This window comes from Sporothrix schenckii (assembly GCF_000961545.1).
Source record: "Sporothrix schenckii 1099-18 chromosome Unknown Cont44, whole genome shotgun sequence".
In the NCBI taxonomy this organism is placed as follows: domain Eukaryota; kingdom Fungi; phylum Ascomycota; class Sordariomycetes; order Ophiostomatales; family Ophiostomataceae; genus Sporothrix; species Sporothrix schenckii.
In genome coordinates this window covers 5596964-5614155 of record NW_015971145.1, presented here as the reverse complement: position 1 = coordinate 5614155, position 17192 = coordinate 5596964, and the positions used below count along the sequence as shown (strand labels likewise).

Sequence of the window (17192 nt, the reverse complement as noted above, 5' to 3'; positions counted from 1 at the left end):
AATCTCCCTTTCGACGTCTTGATACCGATCGCCGTGTCACTCGTCTCTCGATCCCCCCGAAACGACGCACTCACGCCCAACGGACTTCTGGATGGGTCGCCTCGGCCACGTCCCGTTCGGCAATCTGGCCGATAGCATGCCTTCGCCTTAATTTGGACAAACGTTTTCTCCTTCAGCTTTCTTAGACAGGAATACTACCTGGTCGTCTCTCTGTCTCTCCTGTTCTCCCCTGGACTGTGTCACGATGTCGTCTCGCACGGCCGCTTCGCCCTCCCGGCCTCCGCGGCCGTCGGCCACGCCGTCTGCGGCCACAGCGTCAGCGTCAGCCGTCCCACCGCAACCGACCAACACAGGAGCACCAGCAGCGCCAGGAGCCTCAGGAACATCGGCAGGGGTAGGCGCAGGGGCAGGTCCCCCGCGTAAACGCCACAAGCACCGCGGCGGCAAGAAGAAGCAGCGCCGCAAGTCGTTTGCCGTCGTCCAGCCGCACGGCCTCGGCGACGACGAGGGCGCACACGACAACGTCGAGGCCGATCCTCTCAAGGACACGACCCTGGCCGCCGCTTCACGCGACGAGTTCTTTGACATCCACCACAACCACCGCGCCCGCAGCCTCAGCACCACCAGCCTCGAGAGCGAGAGCCTGCTCGACCACCGCGACCAGCAGCCGTTTTTGCGCGCCCGCCGGCCCTCGATTGCCGTCACGCCCAGTCTCAGCCAATCGGTACGGCTACAGGCCGACCTTGACAATGACGACAACAACGACGATGCCAACGAGACGGTGCCGCTGCTCGCGCAGTCGTACCACCAGGAGCAGCGCATGCCGAGCTCTGGCAGCGGCAGCGGCGGCGGCGGCGGAGGTGGAGGTGGCGGCGGCGGCATTGGGTCCGACTTTCCGTCGGCTGCCGCCTCCCGCGCTGCGGCTTTCAGCGGCTACGGTGCCACCACGGGCTCTTCCAACGACGGGCCCCGTCCGCCGAGCCGACACGGGTCCAACCACTCCGGCCGCCACAACAAGTTTCTCAACCCCTTCAGCCCCTTTCCCAATGCCGAGCGGTACAGCAGCGTCAACTACCCGCCGTCCGTCCCCGGCAGTCCGCCTCTGCGTCCAACAGACCGCCTGCTCGACCACAACAACAACATTAGCTTTGGCGACCAGATGCTGCGCGATGAGTTGCGCGCGCCCTCGTCACCGGTGGGCCTGCGCCGCTCCGAGACCTCGTCCAGCAAGAACAACCTGAACGACATGCTCATCGATCGCGAGCGAGACCGTGAACGGGACCGCGATCGGGACCGTGATCGCGATCGCGATCGCGATCGCTCCCATGATCAACGGGGACGTCAGCCATCCAAGGCGGCCGGTGGCGACGGCGACCATGGCAGCACCCACAACGGACACGGCAACAAGGGCTCGATGGGTGGCGCTGGCGCTGGTGTTGGCGGTGGTGGCGGTGAGAATGACGTGTGCTTCCCGCAGGGGCACCTCTCCGAGATGGCCGAGGACGAAGAAGACTACCACCGCGACGACGACGACGACGTCGACCGTGAGCGAGATGCCGCGGCGTGGCGTGCACGCACGAACCGCCGCCGCCGGGGCAAGTGGCCTGATCTGGCCATCCTCGACGAGTGGAGCCGATTTGAAAAGGAGGGCCGCAGCGAGGGCCGCCGCGCCAAGAAGATCAAGGAGCCGCAGCTCGTCAACGGCCGCCTGCGGCCCGTCCACAAGGGCTGGCACCGCGCCGAAGAGGACGCGCCCTACCGCTTCACCTACTTCAACGAAGAGTTCCAGAGCACCATCCACAGCCAGTCCATCTCCGAGCTCGTGCAGCCCGGCGGCAGCTTCCGCGAGCTCTTCATTCCAGACCCGCCCCTACTGTCCGACTCCGACTCAGACGATGACGACGACGCGGACTTTGTCCCCGGCCACGAAAGGAGTGACGGCAGCGCGCTGGATGGCACGACGGTTCCCGGCTACGAGGCGCCTGACATCGCCAGCACCGCTGCCGACCTCAACCTCAGCCGCGACCCGCTCTATGTAGCCGAAGCCCTGTCCAACGCCGGCGACAGCGTTCCGCGCCCAGGCACGCGCTCAGGAGGCACTGCCAGCCCAGAAAAGGGCGGCAGCGGTGCCGCATCACAGGGGCTGCGTCCTCCGCTGTCCTCGGCGACCATGGAGCGCACACCCACGCAATTGTCGGATGACTTTGGCCGCCCAACACCACTCTCTCCCCCCCGCGTGATGTCACCACCCCAGGTCACCAGCCCCGACCAGCGGCCCCTGCGGACCATGTCACCTGGGCCGGCTCCCTTGGCACTGACACCGCAGCGGCAGGCAGAACGCGAGAACCTGCGGGCCGCCGTCACTGCCGCTGCCGCCGTGGCAGCCACCGATGCTGCCAACGCCGCTGCCGCGGCGACGTCTGTGGCCGCCCATGAGCGCGGCCGCTCGTCGTCCCGGCAGTCGGGGACGGGCAACGATACGGCCGTTGGGCAGGCTCCGGGCGCCGTCACGAAACTGCCCCGACAGCCCCGGCAGCCCCGCTACGGCGAGCGGCCGGTGTGGTGGCTCGATGTGCTGAGCCCGACCGAGGCCGAGATGAAGATTCTGAGCAAGGCGTTTGGCATCCACCCGCTGACGGCCGAGGACATTGTCATGCAGGAGGCGCGCGAAAAGGTCGAGCTGTTCCACAACTACTACTTTGTGAGCTACCGCTCGTTCGACCAGGACCCCAGCAGCGAGACGTTCCTGGACCCCGTCAACATGTACGTGGTCGTGTTCCGCGAGGGCGTCCTCAGCTTCCACTTCTCCATGACACCGCACCCGGCCAACGTGCGCCGGCGCATCCGCCAGCTCAGCGACTACATGATCCTGTCGTCCGACTGGATCTCGTATGCCATCATCGACGACATCACCGACGTCTTTGTGCCGCTGATCCAAAAGATTGAGGAGGAGGTCGACGACATTGACGACGCCATCCTGCAGATGCACTCGTCGGCGGCGGGCCACGTGCTGGCGGCCAACCGCGAGAAGAGCGAGATGGCCACCGGCACCGCCAGTGGCAGTGGCGGCGGTGGTGGCGGTGGCAACGCGGCCGCGACGGCCGAGGCCGACACCAACATGCTGCTGCAGGTGGGCGACTGCCGCAAGCGCGTCATGAGCCTGTACCGGCTGCTGGGCACCAAGGCCGACGTCATCAAGGGCTTTGCCAAGCGCTGCAACGAGCACTGGGAGATTGCGCCGCGCAGCGAGATCGGCCTGTACCTGGGCGACATCCAGGACCACATTGTCACCATGACGTCCAACCTGAGCCACTACGAGAAGATTCTCTCCCGCTCCCACGGCAACTACCTCGCCCAGATCAACATCCGCATGAACGAGCGCCAGGAGAAGACGGCCGACGTGCTCGGCAAGCTGACGGTGCTGGGCACAATCGTGCTGCCGATGAACATCATCACGGGCCTCTGGGGCATGAACGTCTGGGTGCCCGGCCAGGACGGCGAGGGCGATCTGCGCTACTTTATGGTGATTACGGCGGGCCTGCTCGCCTTTGGCATGGCCTGCTACTGGATCGCCAAGCGCGTCTACAAGATTGTGTGACTGCATGGAAGCGACGAACCATCCGAACGCGACGTGGACGTTGCATAAATCCATATAGTTTTCTTTTGTTTTGTGGGCGGCGCACTGGGGTGGGGAGCTGACAAAAAGCATACGAACGGCGTTTATATTTGCTTTTGGGGTGTGGTCGAGTCGTACATATACCATACAATGCACATGATGCGTCTATCGTGCGTGACTTGAAACATTATTAAAATATTTTCTCAGTATAAATTGCATAAGAGTATATTTTTAGCTCGATGACAAGAACAATAATTTCCTTCAAAATGCATTTATATTATTTCCTTCACAATACTCAGCACACGCGGACGATAATGTACGAGTTGGTATTTCAATAAAATCACCCGCCAGTATTTTGAGCCGACAAGAACGCCTTGACCGTAGATGGACATACAACACTTTAAACAAACAGCAAAACACCAGATCCGATATGTCGTGACCAAATAACCGCAAAAGACACACGAAGGACAAAAAATACAACACCAACAACAGATTACCGCGCACCGCCACCATACTGCATCCGCAGGGCCATCAACTGCGTCCGTTCTGCCTCGGGCAGCTGGTCAATGACGGCCTGCGGCAGCTCCAGCACCTGCTTGATCAGCTCATCCTGTCCTGGCGCGGCCGGGGCAGCCGCGGGCGGTGCTGCCACGGGTGGTACCAGCTCGGGTTGGTACCCGGCGTATGCGGCGGGCGGCGGCGGCGGTGGTGGTGGCGCCTGTTGCTGTGGGACGACAGGCACCGCCGGTGTCGCCTCGACGACGGCCTGGATGGCCTCGGGCGACACCAGGTCCATGAGCAGCAGCGCCTGGAACACGGCGTACGCCAGCTGCGGCGCCTGGGCCAGCAGCTCGGTGGCGCGCGCGGGCTCGTTGGTCGCCAGCGTCTTCATCTGCGTGAGCACGTCGAGCAGCTGCGTCGGCGGCAGCGTCCGCAGAACGCGCGAGATCTCGTCGGTGGCGCTCGCGCCGGGCGGGATGTCTTTGCCGGGCGGCAGGGGCGGCAGCGACGAGCTGCCGTTGGACGAACCGGTTGCGGCCATGGGCGTGCTCGCCGCCGGTCCATTGCTGCCCGTACCCAGACCGGTGCCGGGTCCCCCGTAGGTGTTGCTGCCGCCCATGGACGCCGGCATGTCCTCGTCGTGGCCTTCGTTGGAGAAATCGACGCGCAGCTTGCGGCCCATGACCTCGTAGTCGTTGAGGTTGCGTACCGCGGAGGCGGCCGAGTCGGGGTCGGGGTACTCGGCGAAGCCAAAGCCCTTGGGCTTTCCGTTTTCGCGGTCGTAGACGAGACGGAAGCTGACGACGCGGCCGGCGCTGCTGAAGATGTCGGAGATCTGCTCTTCGGAGAGACCTGCCGTCGGGTTAGTCAGGGTCGGGGCAGACGGCGTCCACACATTTGCTTTGACCTACCGTATGGGATGTTACCCACAAAGACAATCTTGGAGGGCTGCCGCGACATGTCGGCGAATGTGCAGGCGGATCTGGAGGGCGCAGGGAACACAAAGCCGCTGGTTGGAAGGCCTTGACGAGGCGAGACGACGGAAGCTCGTGACACTCTGGACTGGATGTCGATCGGTCCAGACACGAGACACAGCTCCGCTATGTTGGTGCGGTGTCAAGGAAGATGCCGTATTGTCGTCGTGAAGAAACCGTGTCGCCGTTGAGGTGCAATTGCGCGTGAGAGGCAGGTCGAGGTTCACGGTGGACGTTGAAAGGGCTTTGCCTTTCTTTTTGGTGGAGAGCTGCATGCATATAGCCTAGCTCCAGACAGTGCACGTGCATAGTCATGTGACATCAATTAAGAGGTGGACTGAAAAGTGATGTGAACAGCTCTGCCACCGTCTAGAAATTCATGTAAAAATTGAGAAACATCTTTCGAATTCTGGGAGGTAAAAGGTGATCTTAATTCTGTCGTCAATTGTCTGTCATCGACATAAAGCAGATACGTTTGTCTGTCCACCATACAACCAGACGCCTTCAGGCAGGCGAGCAGTCGTCTGTGGTGGGGCACGCCACCTAAGCAACAGGCCAATCAGGCGTCGTAGCTGGGGCCGGTGTGCCGTAGAAAGGTCAGCAAAAAAGGCAAAAAGCGAAAGCAGAGCTGCGGAGCACACAAAAGAGAGGCAGACAACCACCACGTTTTTGACGTTTGGCCTATCGACATCCGATTTACGATTGACGGTCGATTCGACGCACGATCTCAGCCTCGAGATCCGAAAACGACCGACACCAAGCTGTACGCTTGCCGACGACTCGTCCTCTCTTATTCCAACGACGTGCTTTTTCCCTTCTACCACTCCCCGTCACCTCCCTCTCCCGCAACATGTCCGGCCGTGGCCCCATGGACGACTACGTCCGCCGGCTGCAGCAGATGGCGCTGAACAGTAGCCGTCGCGGTGCCGGCGGTGGCGGCGGCGGACCCGGCCCGCGGATCGGCGGTCTCGTGTCGTCGCTGCTCGTGGTGGGCGGCGGCATCTGGGTGTTCCAGAACGGGCTGTTCAACGTGGACGGCGGGCACCGGGCCATCAAGTACCGGCGGCTCAGCGGCGTGTCCAAGGAGATTTACGGCGAGGGCACGCACTTTATGATTCCGTGGTTTGAGTCGCCGATTGTGTACGACGTGCGGGCGCGGCCGCGCAATGTGTCGTCGCTGACGGGCACCAAGGACCTGCAGATGGTCAACATTACGTGCCGCGTGCTGTCGCGGCCGGACGTGCCGGCGCTGCCGCAGATCTACCGCACGCTGGGCACCGACTACGACGAGCGCGTGCTGCCGTCGATTGTCAACGAGGTCCTCAAGAGCGTGGTCGCGCAGTTCAACGCCAGCCAGCTGATTACGCAGCGCGAGATGGTGGCCCGGCTGGTGCGCGAGAACCTGTCGCGGCGCGCGGCGCGCTTCAACCTGCTGCTCGACGACGTGTCCCTGACGCACCTGGCGTTCTCGCCCGAGTTCACGGCCGCCGTTGAGGCCAAGCAGGTGGCCCAGCAGGATGCGCAGCGCGCGGCCTTTGTCGTCGACAAGGCGCGCCAGGAGAAGCAGGCCATGGTGGTCAAGGCGCAGGGCGAGGCGCGGTCGGCCGAGCTGATTGGCGATGCCATCAAGAAGAACAAGGCGTACGTGGAGCTCAAGAAGCTGGAGAACGCGCGGGCCATTGCGACGACGCTGCAGGACGCCGGCGGCAAGAACCGGCTGCTGCTGGACGCCGAGGGTCTGGGCCTGAACGTGTTTGAGAGCGGGGAGGAGTCGAAATAGGGTGAAAATGCGAAAATGAAGGACGTCGTTGAGAACGGAACTGTGTAAAGGCATGAACGAAGACGGCGTTTTGGATGGGGACAAGGGGAGGAGGACTGGGGAAAACACGCAACATCCCGGCGTGGCATGGCAGCATGGCATGGCATGTCGGGCACGAACAATCTCTCCTACGGCATCGTGCCATCCATCTCAAAAGGGGCATCTCCACTGTGTATTATCATATTCCTGTTTTCTTTATTTGTTTTGCTTTAGCTTCGTTGCTTTTTCGGTTGTAATGTTTCATAGCTGTAAAAAGGGACAAAATCATCTTGCATGAATGCATGAAAACCGCCTGCTCGGACGGCACCCTGACATTGTGACGTCGTCCATCAACGGCTGTATCGTCGGTACCAATCATCTGGAGCCTCGCGACACACAGTTGTCGCCTCATCTGATGTCACCTTGCAGCGTGCTCGCCTGTCCCGTTCGTGCCTTCCTTTACTACGTCAGGCTGCCTCTTTCCCACGCTGTCAAACGGCTGAAAAGCCACTGGCCACAAACGCGGGACAGACCTGGGAGTTATGGAAAGCACGACTGCACTGCCCCACCTGGCCGCCGTTATTGCCTGGAGCGTTCTGGCGCCTACGGACTGGTTGGGCTGCGCTAAATCGGGACCTGACAAACAAAACCCCTCCCTCTTGTCCGCCAGGCACCTTTGAACATTTGAACATTTAAATGCACACCGGACGATCCACCATCACCCGCAGCGTCAACCTTGCTGCCCTTCCTTCGCAACAGCATTTTGCCTTTTGTTCCGTCCTTGGCATTCCAGCGACCGTTCTCCAGCGTTCCTCTACCCGTCTAGCCTTTCACTTGGACAGCTGCCTCGGGTCTGGTCACTTTCACACATCTCCAAGGTCCCTCCTCGAGCAACACCACCGTCTGCAAACACACAAACACGCAAAACAGTAACAGACAGCTGCCGCCATGTTGATCAAGTAGGTGCCGGTCCCTCTTGCTTCCGCGTTTGCTTGGCCTGCTCCTCCCACTAACAGACAATAACAGGGTCCGCACCCTCACGGGCAAGGAGATTGAGCTCGACATCGACCTCAAGTACAAGGTCTCCGAAATCAAGGAAAAGGTGGAGGAGAAGGAGGGCATTCCGCCGGTCCAGCAGCGCCTCATCTTTGGCGGCAAGCAGATGGCCGACGACAAGACGGCCGCCGACTATGCGCTCGAGGGCGGTGCCACGCTGCATCTGGTGCTGGCCCTGCGCGGCGGCTGGTGGTAGAGAGGGCCAGGGTGAGGAGAGGATGACAAGGGCAGACGGATGACAGACATATGACGATACTTCCCACGGCAATGGCATCCAAGGCTCGACTCGCAAACTCTCGACCGAAATCGGTGGACATTGACGACCATAATGGTTGCATATGCGGATGGGTTAGCAGAGGGTCGGAGCTCTGGGGAGATCAAGATTGGACCGTTTCGCAGCCACGACGCTATCCTGTTTGCCTTCTTTTTGCTGATTTGTGTTCTTTGCAATGTTTTGCGTTTCCGCCTCATCTTTCGCATGGCGTTTTATGTATGTTATTTTATCTTGTTCATTATTCAGTTTACAGCCGGGATGGCTTTCCTTTTTCACTTTCACTGTACTCGAAAAGTAGACACGGCGGACCAGTATTGCGTTGTTGAAACAACACCTTGTACAGACTTCTCCCATGAATTGCGCTTATGAATTTCGAAATCGCTATGAATGCCCATTAGAAGAATACGGAACCTAAGTTTGACGCCTTGCAATAAATATCCCAACGTGTATAATATGCCGTGCACGAAAGCACAAAAATACGATAAAAATGAATGAAGCAACCAAGACGAAAACGAAAGGAGACGAGCCAGCCGTCTACCTCTTCTTCGGCCGCATAAAAATATCCACGGCCTTCTTCCGTGGGACACTCCCAACGGCCTGGCTTCGTGGAGGCGAGCCGGCGGGAGCTGTCTGTGGCGGTGGTCTATAAACTGTCGACGTGCTCGGTGCAGACGGCGGCCGTGTGGTGGTCTGTTTCGGAGGAGAGTCATACGACCGGTCATGGGATCGATCGCCACGTCTGTCGTCTCGATGGTCTGTAATGTGCAGGCAGTCTCGTTCCCTGCGGCTGTCCCGGCCGCTCACGCTTGTACGCGACGTCTTCGGTGTTGACATGGGCTCGTCGTCCGAGCCGAAGAGGTCGTCGTCGCTGGCCCGGGCATCGTTGCCGCTGCCGCTGCCGCTGCTGCCGCCCTCGAGATCCTCGACCGTCAGCCGCGCCCGTTTGCTCGGTTTGGTGACGACGCCAAACAGCTCGTCGTCGTCGTCGTGGTCATATGCCCGGCGCTTTTCTTTTGCCATTGTAGTTGTTGTTGTTGCTGTTGTCGCCGCCGCCGTAGCCCGAGGCTTCCTGGGCGCATGGATGACGGGGGCTGCGGGCCCGGCCGAGTAGAACGGGGCCGACGATGCAGCAGCCACCCCGCCCCTCTTGAGGGCGAGCAGCCGTGCCTCGTTGGTGGCATTGCCCACGCCGAGTCCCGTGCCCGGCGCGCCAAGCTTGCCCTCGGTCTCGTAGTGCGTCTTGACGCCCGACTTCGACAGCGACGACGCGGCAGGGAACCTCTTGGGTGGCCGGATGATGCCCGAGCCGGGCTGGTGCGCGACGCGGTGGTCGTGCAGCATGGCGGCCGGCGGCATGCGGATCTGGCTGCGCGCCACGGCCTGGTTGTCGGTCAGCCGGCTGCTGAGCTGCGACACCTTGCTCATCTCCTTGGCCTCGCGCCGCGCCCGCCGCAGCACGCTCTGCCCAGACGTCATCTTGGTGCGCGAGCCGCTGCCAAAGCTGAGGACCGCCTGGCCCCGATCGGCCGCCCGGCCGGGCCCTCGCTTCTTGGCCATCACGCCGGGCATCTTGCGCAGGAGCGCCCGGCTGTTGACGAGCTGCGTGGCGTTGTCCTCCTTGGCTTTGCTGAAGCCGGCCAGGGTCTGCTTCAGGCGGTCTGCAGCAGCGGCCGTCTCGGCGTCCAAGGCGGCCTTGGCCTTGTCGTACATCTCGATCCACGTCATGGTCTTGAGCTCCTCGTCTGTCAGATAGCCTTTGGTATCCCAGCCGGGCACTTTTTTGGTCAGCAGGCGGGCCCAGATGCCGGCCATCTCGAGCGGCTCGTCGGCGAGCTGCGGGCAGTTTTGTTCCAGCTGCCACAGCTGGTGGGGGCTGTCGATGTGGGCGAGCAATGGTACGGCGCTGGAAAAGGCCATGTCGCCAATGTCCGTGACGGCCGCGATGTTGCGGACGGCGACGGAAAGGGCCATGCGTTTGAGCGTGCGCGGTCCGCGCTGCTTCTCGGCTACTGGCAAGTTGGGCATGGCGCGTGTGTGAGGGGACGGGACGGGATATGGGGAAAGTTGAGACGAGAGTGAGCTTGGACTGTAGGTGAAGACAAAGATGAAGAAGACGAAGGTGAAGATGAGAAGGCGTGACGATGCGAAGATCGTCGACGAATGCAATGTCGCCTGAGAAATACAGGCGGGCAAACAAGAGGGAAACGCGTATGCTATTTATACAATGGCGTGCCCATGGTGGAGATGTGCAGCCGGCTCATCCCGTTGCTGCGTTGTTGTTGGATGGTTGACGGTGGATGGGGTGTCGTCAAAGGAATTCCGCAAAGGCCGATGTGAGTCCATCATAGGCTCCCACTGTCACAAGGCTGCGCGCCCAGCCATTTTTTGGGGGTCGTCGTAACGCCAGGGGGCATCACAGCACTACTGCGGCCCCACTGATTGCCCGGAGAGTCGTGAAATACCAGCCAACCAGCGCCTGCCATAGCGCCTGTTAGCACGCTTCCAGTGGTTACGGTTGCACCTCGCCTTGTGGTGACTTTTCCAATTGATTTTCTTTCTATTCCACTTCTCACATCTCCATTCTTTATCAACGAGCTCAACGACACGTCACAACCCACAAAACCGGTCCACTGGCAAACCACGCCTACCACAAAACGACCGTATACACGGCACCGCCACGGAAACTGAAAGGCAATCTGCGAGAAAGGCGTTTGTTTGCAGCCATTCTTTTGACTTTAGACGATCCGCGACGGACGACGACTTTTGCTTGCGATTCTCTCGCCAACACTCCGTCGATACGCCGATACGTCGATACCTCGATACCTCGATACATTCTGTACCCTCCCGACATGGCATACCAGCTCCTCGACCCGCGCGAGGAGGAGGAGCTCTTCAAGGCGCGGCTGCTCAACGTCGAAGAGAAGCCGTTCAAGCGCATCACCAAACGCCTGGCCCTGCTCAACCGGGTCGTCGCCGCTGCTGGAGTCCAGGAACAGACACCGCCACCAGAGGGCGAGGGCGAAGGTCAGAGTGAGGGTCAGAGTGACGGGACACCACAGAACAAGAACGGCAATGCCACAGCCAACGAAACGCTAGCCGAAATCGCCCAGCTGCGCGAAGACATCACGCTCGACTTTGCCGCCTTTGACGCCAGCATTGCCCGTCTGCAGTTCTTGTCGGCCGCCAACGCCCGCGAGCGGCAGCGGTATGCGGACCACCGCGTGACCATTGAGGATACGTGCCGCGGCGTGCGCGACGAGACGCTGGTCGGGCTGCGCCGCCAGCTCGAGGCGGCGCGCGCCACGCTGGCCCAGCGGCAGGCGTTTGACGCGCTGGCGGACCGCATCACATCGTCCAAGACGCTGTGGCCGCGGCCCGAGCAGCAGGCGACCATTGACAAGCTCGAGGACGAGTGCCGGCAGCTGCAGCGGGAGAGCGAGGCGTACGCGGTGACCTGGGGCGAGCGGAAGCAGCAGTTTGCGCGCATCATGGACGAGAGCATGCGGCTGCGGCGGCAGATCCGCGACGAGAAGGAGGAGGTGGAGCGGCGGGAGGGCATGGACGAGGAGGAAGAGGCCGCGGCGCAGACGGGTGCGGGCGGTACAGCCACGGGCACGGGCGGTGGTGGCGGTGGTGGTGGTGGTGGTGCGGCCGCAGGCGGTGCGAGAGGAACGACGCCGGCACCCGGGGCGACGCCGGCACCCGGGGCGACACCAGCGGCCGCCGCAGGGCCCGAGGCCGCCGACACGCCTGCATCGACAGCCGGTCCAACGCTGCAAGTGCCCGAGGCGACCGCCAACGGTGCCAGCACGCCACGCAGCCCGGCCCCCGCTCCGGTGGACGCGGATGCCGGGGCTGAGCCGTACGACAGCCAAACGCTGCCGCCCGACACGGCAGCAACGCCTCTGCCCGCTGCGTCGGCAGCACCAACACCCACACCCACACCCGAGCCGGCCGCGACACAAATGGACGAGGGCGACGACGTCGATATGGTCGAGGTTGACGAGGAAGACCGTGTCACGGCGGCACACGACGGCGAGGCGATGCCGGCGAGCACAGAAAAGATGGATACGACGTGAGGTGTTTGTGTGGTTTGGTGGTTGACCATGTACTACGGCACGTGATGGCGTTGGGATTTGCACAGCTGCGTTTCTCGTTGGTAGGATTATGTCTTTCATAGAGCAATGGCCTTGCACGGCGTCCGGTGGATATACATTTTTTTTTCTCGCTCCCTCTCCTTGCCGTCTCCCCACTTCTGTGTGAACCCGTTCCGTCTACGCCTAAATCTCCTTGGCTACGGCCGTCTGGCCCGTCCGCAGAACGGCCCGCGCCTTGTCGAGCTCGTCGTCGACAGCGGCACCGTCGGTCTGTGCGTCGGCCGCATCGGCCTCGCGAATGGCAATCTGTTGTTCGAGCGTCGAGACGGCCTCGGCCGTGCGCTGTTTGAGCGGCGCAAAGACAGCCTTGGTCTCGTCGACGGCGCGGCTCTGAAGCATGCGTTAGAAAGCAGTCTTCGGGCGAAGAGAGGACTTCACAATCGAGCACAGAACATACCTCCTGCTTCAGGACAAACTCGGCATTGCCGTCCAGAGTAGACGGGTCGTTTGCGGCCGCAATTTCGGCCGCCAGCTGCCGGACGCGTTCCTGCTGCTTGGCGAGCTCGGCGCGGTAGAAGGCCTCCTCTTTGACGAGGCGCTCGACGGCCTTTGTGGCGATGGCGAGATCAGACGGGGCCGGCATGGTGGTAGGCTGTGTAGCTGGCAATGGGTGGCTGTTGTTGACGGAAGCAAACGTATGTCGTCGATGGCCAGAGCAGTGGAGTGAGGTCCGACTTTGGAGAGCTCGACTTTATAGCGGGGTGGCGTCTAGCTTGAGTACTACGGAATAGGGGGGCCTTCAGGGGGCTAAGTGGGAAAACGCGGCTGCCTATGACGCCAACTGCATCACGTGGAAGGACCTACAACAAAGACCACCAACAATACATCGTAAAGGAATGAGGCAGCAGAATAAAAGACATGACTAGGCAAATATGCTAACCGGTCGATGGAAATCTCGAGTTGACAAGGACGTAGTTATATCTGACGTTTTTTTTTCAAGAAAAACTAAATCACACGCCAATAAACGGCCAGATCGTGCAAGACAAGAATCACAATAACACCTGAATACAATATAAAGACCCTTGCTAATTTGATACAATATAACGGACGACAAAACCAACGAGGCAAATAACCCCCATCAGCGTCTTGTCCATCCTCGAGACCATATCCAAACAGGAGACGCATCGCTTCTAGTCTACCTATCCTAGACTAATAAACGCAAAAAAGCGAAAAGAGAGAACCAAAATAGAAAATATTGTGATCTGGTATCAATTGGTCCCGCCTCTCTCTTCTTTTCTTTTCAAAAAAGAGACAAACAAATAGAGGACCCCTTTTGCCAGGTGTTACCGGAATCAAAACTGCATGCCAAATAACGCCCTATTCCGAAAGGGCGCAAACCAAACGAGGGGGAGAGGAAGGGAAAGAGGAAGAAGGGTGAACGCAAGACAAAAAAAAGACGCAAGAATAAACAATGCCCAAGAATACCCCAAGAGACGAAATTAGGAAATGCAACAAGAGAAGACGAGAAAAAGAAGTAAGAAACAAAAAACAAAAATATACATGCCTGTCGTGTCAAACGTGTACCCAAACCGTCCATAGTCCCCCACCGTAGAATTGTGTATATGAGAGTCAAGAAAGTTGAGTAAGGCGAGTTATCGAGGTGGGGAATACAATGCGGATGGATGGATGCAAGAGAGTTGGTAGGTGGCTGAGGGAGGTTGCGGTCGTCAAGAGATGAATAAGAGGAAAGAAAGAGAAAACAACAGGCGCATACAACATCACATTGTATGCTTATGCCGCCACTGCAACGGGTGCACTGGCCATGCTCGGCACGTGGTTGCCCGCGCTCTGCTGCTGCTGCTGCTCCTCCTCCTCCGCGTTGCCGCTTGCGTCCCGCTCGGCCCACGCACCCCACAGCGCGTGCTTGCTCTGCAGCTTGATGCTGCCGCCCAGCGTCTCGCTCGCCTGCTCAATCTTGATGGCGTCCTTGGTGGCCAGCACCAGGCACTCAAAGAACATGCGCGTCGCGTCCGCCTTGGTCGCCCGGCCCTCGGGCAGCACCTGCTGGAACACGGCCGACGACTTTTTCCGCTTGTCCGCGTCGTCCGCCGCGTCCTTGCCAAAGAAGTCGCGCAAAATGTGCACGGCGTGCTTGGTGCCGAGCGACACGGGCGGGCCCGCGGCCGCCGCGTGGTGGCTCACGTCGGCGCCGTGGTCGTCGCCGCCACCGGCACCCGCACCAAAGGTCATGTCGTCATCGTCGTCGTCCGCACCGCCAAAGCCCGCAATCTCCAGGACGGTGCCATCGGGCGCAATCGACGGGCCGCCAAAGTGGTCGGCGCCGCCGTCAAAGCCCAGGTGGTCACCGTCGTCGCCCAGGTCGAGGCGCGGCGACTTGGAGTGCGTCGGGTCCTGGTCGCTGTCCATGTCGGCAATGCCGCTGTCGCGCTTGCGCTTCAGGTCGTGCACGGGGCCGTGGATCGACTCGTACGACAGCAGGCCGCGCAGCTCCGGCGCCCACGTCGCGCTGCGGCCGCCCAGCATGATGCTCGACACGAAGCCGTTGGTCTTGCGCATCTCCATCAGCGCCAGAACCTGCGGGTCGCGCGGCAAAAACGCCTGCGGCTTCAGGATGTTCTCGCGGTTGTTTTGCTGCTCGCGGATCACGTTGCCCGCCAGCATCGTCTCCGCGTCTGACTCCAGGACCTTGGTCTTCTTGACCCGCTGCGGCGCCCGGCGCGCCACCTGGTTCGGGCCGAGACCGTCGCCTGCGTCGTACAGGTCCAGGCCATTGTGCCGCGAGTACTCGAGCTCGCCCTGGCGCACATCGTCGTCGTCGACGTCCGATAGCGGCGACTCCGAGATGCGGGCGCGGGACATGTCCACGAGGCCGCCGGGCAGCATCGACTGCTCGCCCAGGTTGAACTGCATGTCATCGTCGTCCATGCGGATGTCGCCGTCGTCGCCGGCAATGCGCACGCCGTCGGCAAACGTGTCGTCGGCGCCGTCCTTGCCGCCCCGGGGGTCCAGGTCCAAGTCAAGCATGTCGTCCTCAAAGGGGGCCGGCGCGGGCGCGTCACGACCGACTTCGACGCTGTGGTCGGCAGGGCGCAGCGGGTCGTCAAAGTCGAGGCCAAAGTCCAGGTCGAGCTCCAGGTCGTCCTTGGCCGCAATGGCGAGATCGTCGTCGTCGTTGAAGTTGCCGCCGAGGAACTGGCTGTTGTTAAAGTCCTCCTGCAGGTTGATGTCGCGGGCGTTGCCACGGCCGCCACCGCCGGCGCGGCGGTTGCTGCTCGAGGGTGTGGCCGTCACTTCGTCCAGCTGCGCGAGGAAGAATTCCGGGTCCGGCCGCGGCAGCATGTCGAGGTTGTCGTACTGTGTTATCCGGTCTGGCAGAAGAAGCGACTCGCGGTTGGAGCTTTGTTGGTTGGCGGGCAGGTCGTTGTTGCCACTTGACCGGAAGGCCTGGGATCGTTAGTGGGGTTCGACGACTGTCAAATCGAGGGGAACGACAGACAAAAATCCTACCATCTTGATCTTCATTAATGCTTCGTTGCAGTCGTCTAGTAAGTAACGGGCCTTGCGGCTGTAGATACGGACAACGCCCAGAAGCAGCTGGCCACTGAGACGCAGCGCCATCGGCGCCTGGTTCGGCGTGATGATGGCCTCGACACTGTCCTGCAGGTTCGACTGCAGAATGTGCGTCTTGGAGAGCTTGCGCTCAATGTTGGCCGACAGCCAGACGCGGGCCAAAGGCCCCGTCTTGGAGAGCAGCGTCTCCGAATAGAACATGGTCGCGGCGGGCCGTGGACCAGAGAGAGGTGGGGGGGCGCAATGGACAATGCCCGGGCGGGGAGGTTGGCCGCGATGCAGAAAGGAACGCTCGCTCGCGTTACGCGGTCAGTCGTGATGCGATGCTATGGAGAGGGGATGGCAATGTAGATAGTAGATGATGGTATGGGGGAAGAGGGACGTGATGATCAAAGACAGTCCCGTGCACCGTTCCGTCTCGCAATGGAAAGCAACGGCGAACGCGACGTGTGTCGGGGTGGAGGAGAGTGGCGTGGGTGGAGAGAGGGAGGGAAAAGAAAGAAAGAAAAACGAGGTAAACAACCCAGGCGCGTAAGGGGCCTTGTTATTTTTTATTTTATTTTAGAGTGGACCGCTCGCGTCCGAGTGCGAAGAAGACGCCCAATCTGGACACTGTGTACGGGCGGTGTCGTCGAGGTCGTCGTGCGCGAAGCGCGAAGCAATGCAAATAGATGTCGAGGCGATGTCGTCGCGGTGAAGCAAAAAAAAGAGGGTGAAAGGTAAAGAAGACGATGCAGGAGGGAGCGAGAGGAGGCAAGGACGGATGGGAATCAGGGAAGGAAGGTGCACACCGGTTGGGTCTCGTTGTGACTTTTTTGCACGCGGCGATGGTGCAAAAGGGGAAAATGGGCAGCGACAGGGAAAGAACGGCGCGAAGAGGGGGGTGAGTGGCTACCGTCTGGTATTGGGAAGGAACGCACCACTCTGCATTCAGCGGCCGACCGACCCCCCTGGTTGTCCAGCCAGTCACAGTGCGGGCTAAAGCGGCAGCTGCGAAATTAATCCGGTGGCTGGGGTGCCCAGCCACATTCCGTGTCTCCGTGCCACAGAAAATCACGTGCATCACCTGAGGAGCGGTCTGGTGCTGTCGGTGTTAGCCAATCAAAGCCAGGTAAATGCGGCAGGTATGTACTACGGCGTCAAGTCGTCAAAGTAGTCGACGTATCGTGTAAGTAAACCGATTCAAGGCGGACTGTATGCGAAACGTGGACGGTATGGTGCACCCGCATGAAATGCACGTTCTTTGCGTTCAACAGTGCATTCTGTAAAGTTGTGTGTATCTGTA

The 17192-nt window shown here is 60.7% G+C and overlaps 8 protein-coding genes across 8 annotated transcripts; 4 read left to right on the top strand and 4 right to left on the bottom strand.

Moving 5' to 3' along the window:
- Nucleotides 1-244: 244 nt before the first annotated feature.
- Nucleotides 245-3598, top strand: SPSK_08399 (Mg2+ transporter protein; the record flags this gene model as incomplete). Its single annotated transcript, XM_016734997.1, has 1 exon — nt 245-3598. The coding sequence occupies one exon, from the start codon at nt 245-247 to the stop codon at nt 3596-3598; it is 3354 nt and encodes a 1117-aa protein (XP_016588495.1).
- Nucleotides 3599-4109: 511 nt separating this feature from the next.
- SPSK_09592 (cleavage stimulation factor subunit 2) lies at nt 4110-5077 on the bottom strand (the record flags this gene model as incomplete). Its single annotated transcript, XM_016736164.1, has 2 exons — nt 4110-4969; nt 5029-5077. 2 exons carry the CDS (start codon nt 5075-5077, stop codon nt 4110-4112), a joined length of 909 nt encoding a protein of 302 aa, XP_016588494.1.
- Nucleotides 5078-5941: 864 nt separating this feature from the next.
- On the top strand, nt 5942-6871 carry SPSK_09626 (prohibitin-2; the record flags this gene model as incomplete). Its single annotated transcript, XM_016736198.1, has 1 exon — nt 5942-6871. One exon carries the CDS (start codon nt 5942-5944, stop codon nt 6869-6871), a length of 930 nt encoding a protein of 309 aa, XP_016588493.1.
- Nucleotides 6872-7837: 966 nt separating this feature from the next.
- Nucleotides 7838-8141, top strand: SPSK_10108 (ubiquitin-like protein Nedd8; the record flags this gene model as incomplete). The annotated part of the gene is made up of 2 exons (XM_016736664.1): nt 7838-7848; nt 7916-8141. 2 exons carry the CDS (start codon nt 7838-7840, stop codon nt 8139-8141), a joined length of 237 nt encoding a protein of 78 aa, XP_016588492.1.
- Nucleotides 8142-8753: 612 nt separating this feature from the next.
- SPSK_09164 (uncharacterized protein) lies at nt 8754-10244 on the bottom strand (the record flags this gene model as incomplete). Its single annotated transcript, XM_016735742.1, has 1 exon — nt 8754-10244. One exon carries the CDS (start codon nt 10242-10244, stop codon nt 8754-8756), a length of 1491 nt encoding a protein of 496 aa, XP_016588491.1.
- An 824-nt stretch (nt 10245-11068) lies between these two features.
- On the top strand, nt 11069-12298 carry SPSK_09368 (uncharacterized protein; the record flags this gene model as incomplete). Its single annotated transcript, XM_016735941.1, has 1 exon — nt 11069-12298. The coding sequence occupies one exon, from the start codon at nt 11069-11071 to the stop codon at nt 12296-12298; it is 1230 nt and encodes a 409-aa protein (XP_016588490.1).
- A 201-nt stretch (nt 12299-12499) lies between these two features.
- On the bottom strand, nt 12500-12959 carry SPSK_09975 (tubulin-specific chaperone Rbl2; the record flags this gene model as incomplete). The annotated part of the gene is made up of 2 exons (XM_016736540.1): nt 12500-12706; nt 12774-12959. 2 exons carry the CDS (start codon nt 12957-12959, stop codon nt 12500-12502), a joined length of 393 nt encoding a protein of 130 aa, XP_016588489.1.
- A 1148-nt stretch (nt 12960-14107) lies between these two features.
- SPSK_08789 (cohesin complex subunit SCC1) lies at nt 14108-16108 on the bottom strand (the record flags this gene model as incomplete). Its single annotated transcript, XM_016735376.1, has 2 exons — nt 14108-15781; nt 15845-16108. The coding sequence occupies 2 exons, from the start codon at nt 16106-16108 to the stop codon at nt 14108-14110; spliced, it is 1938 nt and encodes a 645-aa protein (XP_016588488.1).
- Between the last annotated feature and the right edge of the window lie 1084 nt (nt 16109-17192).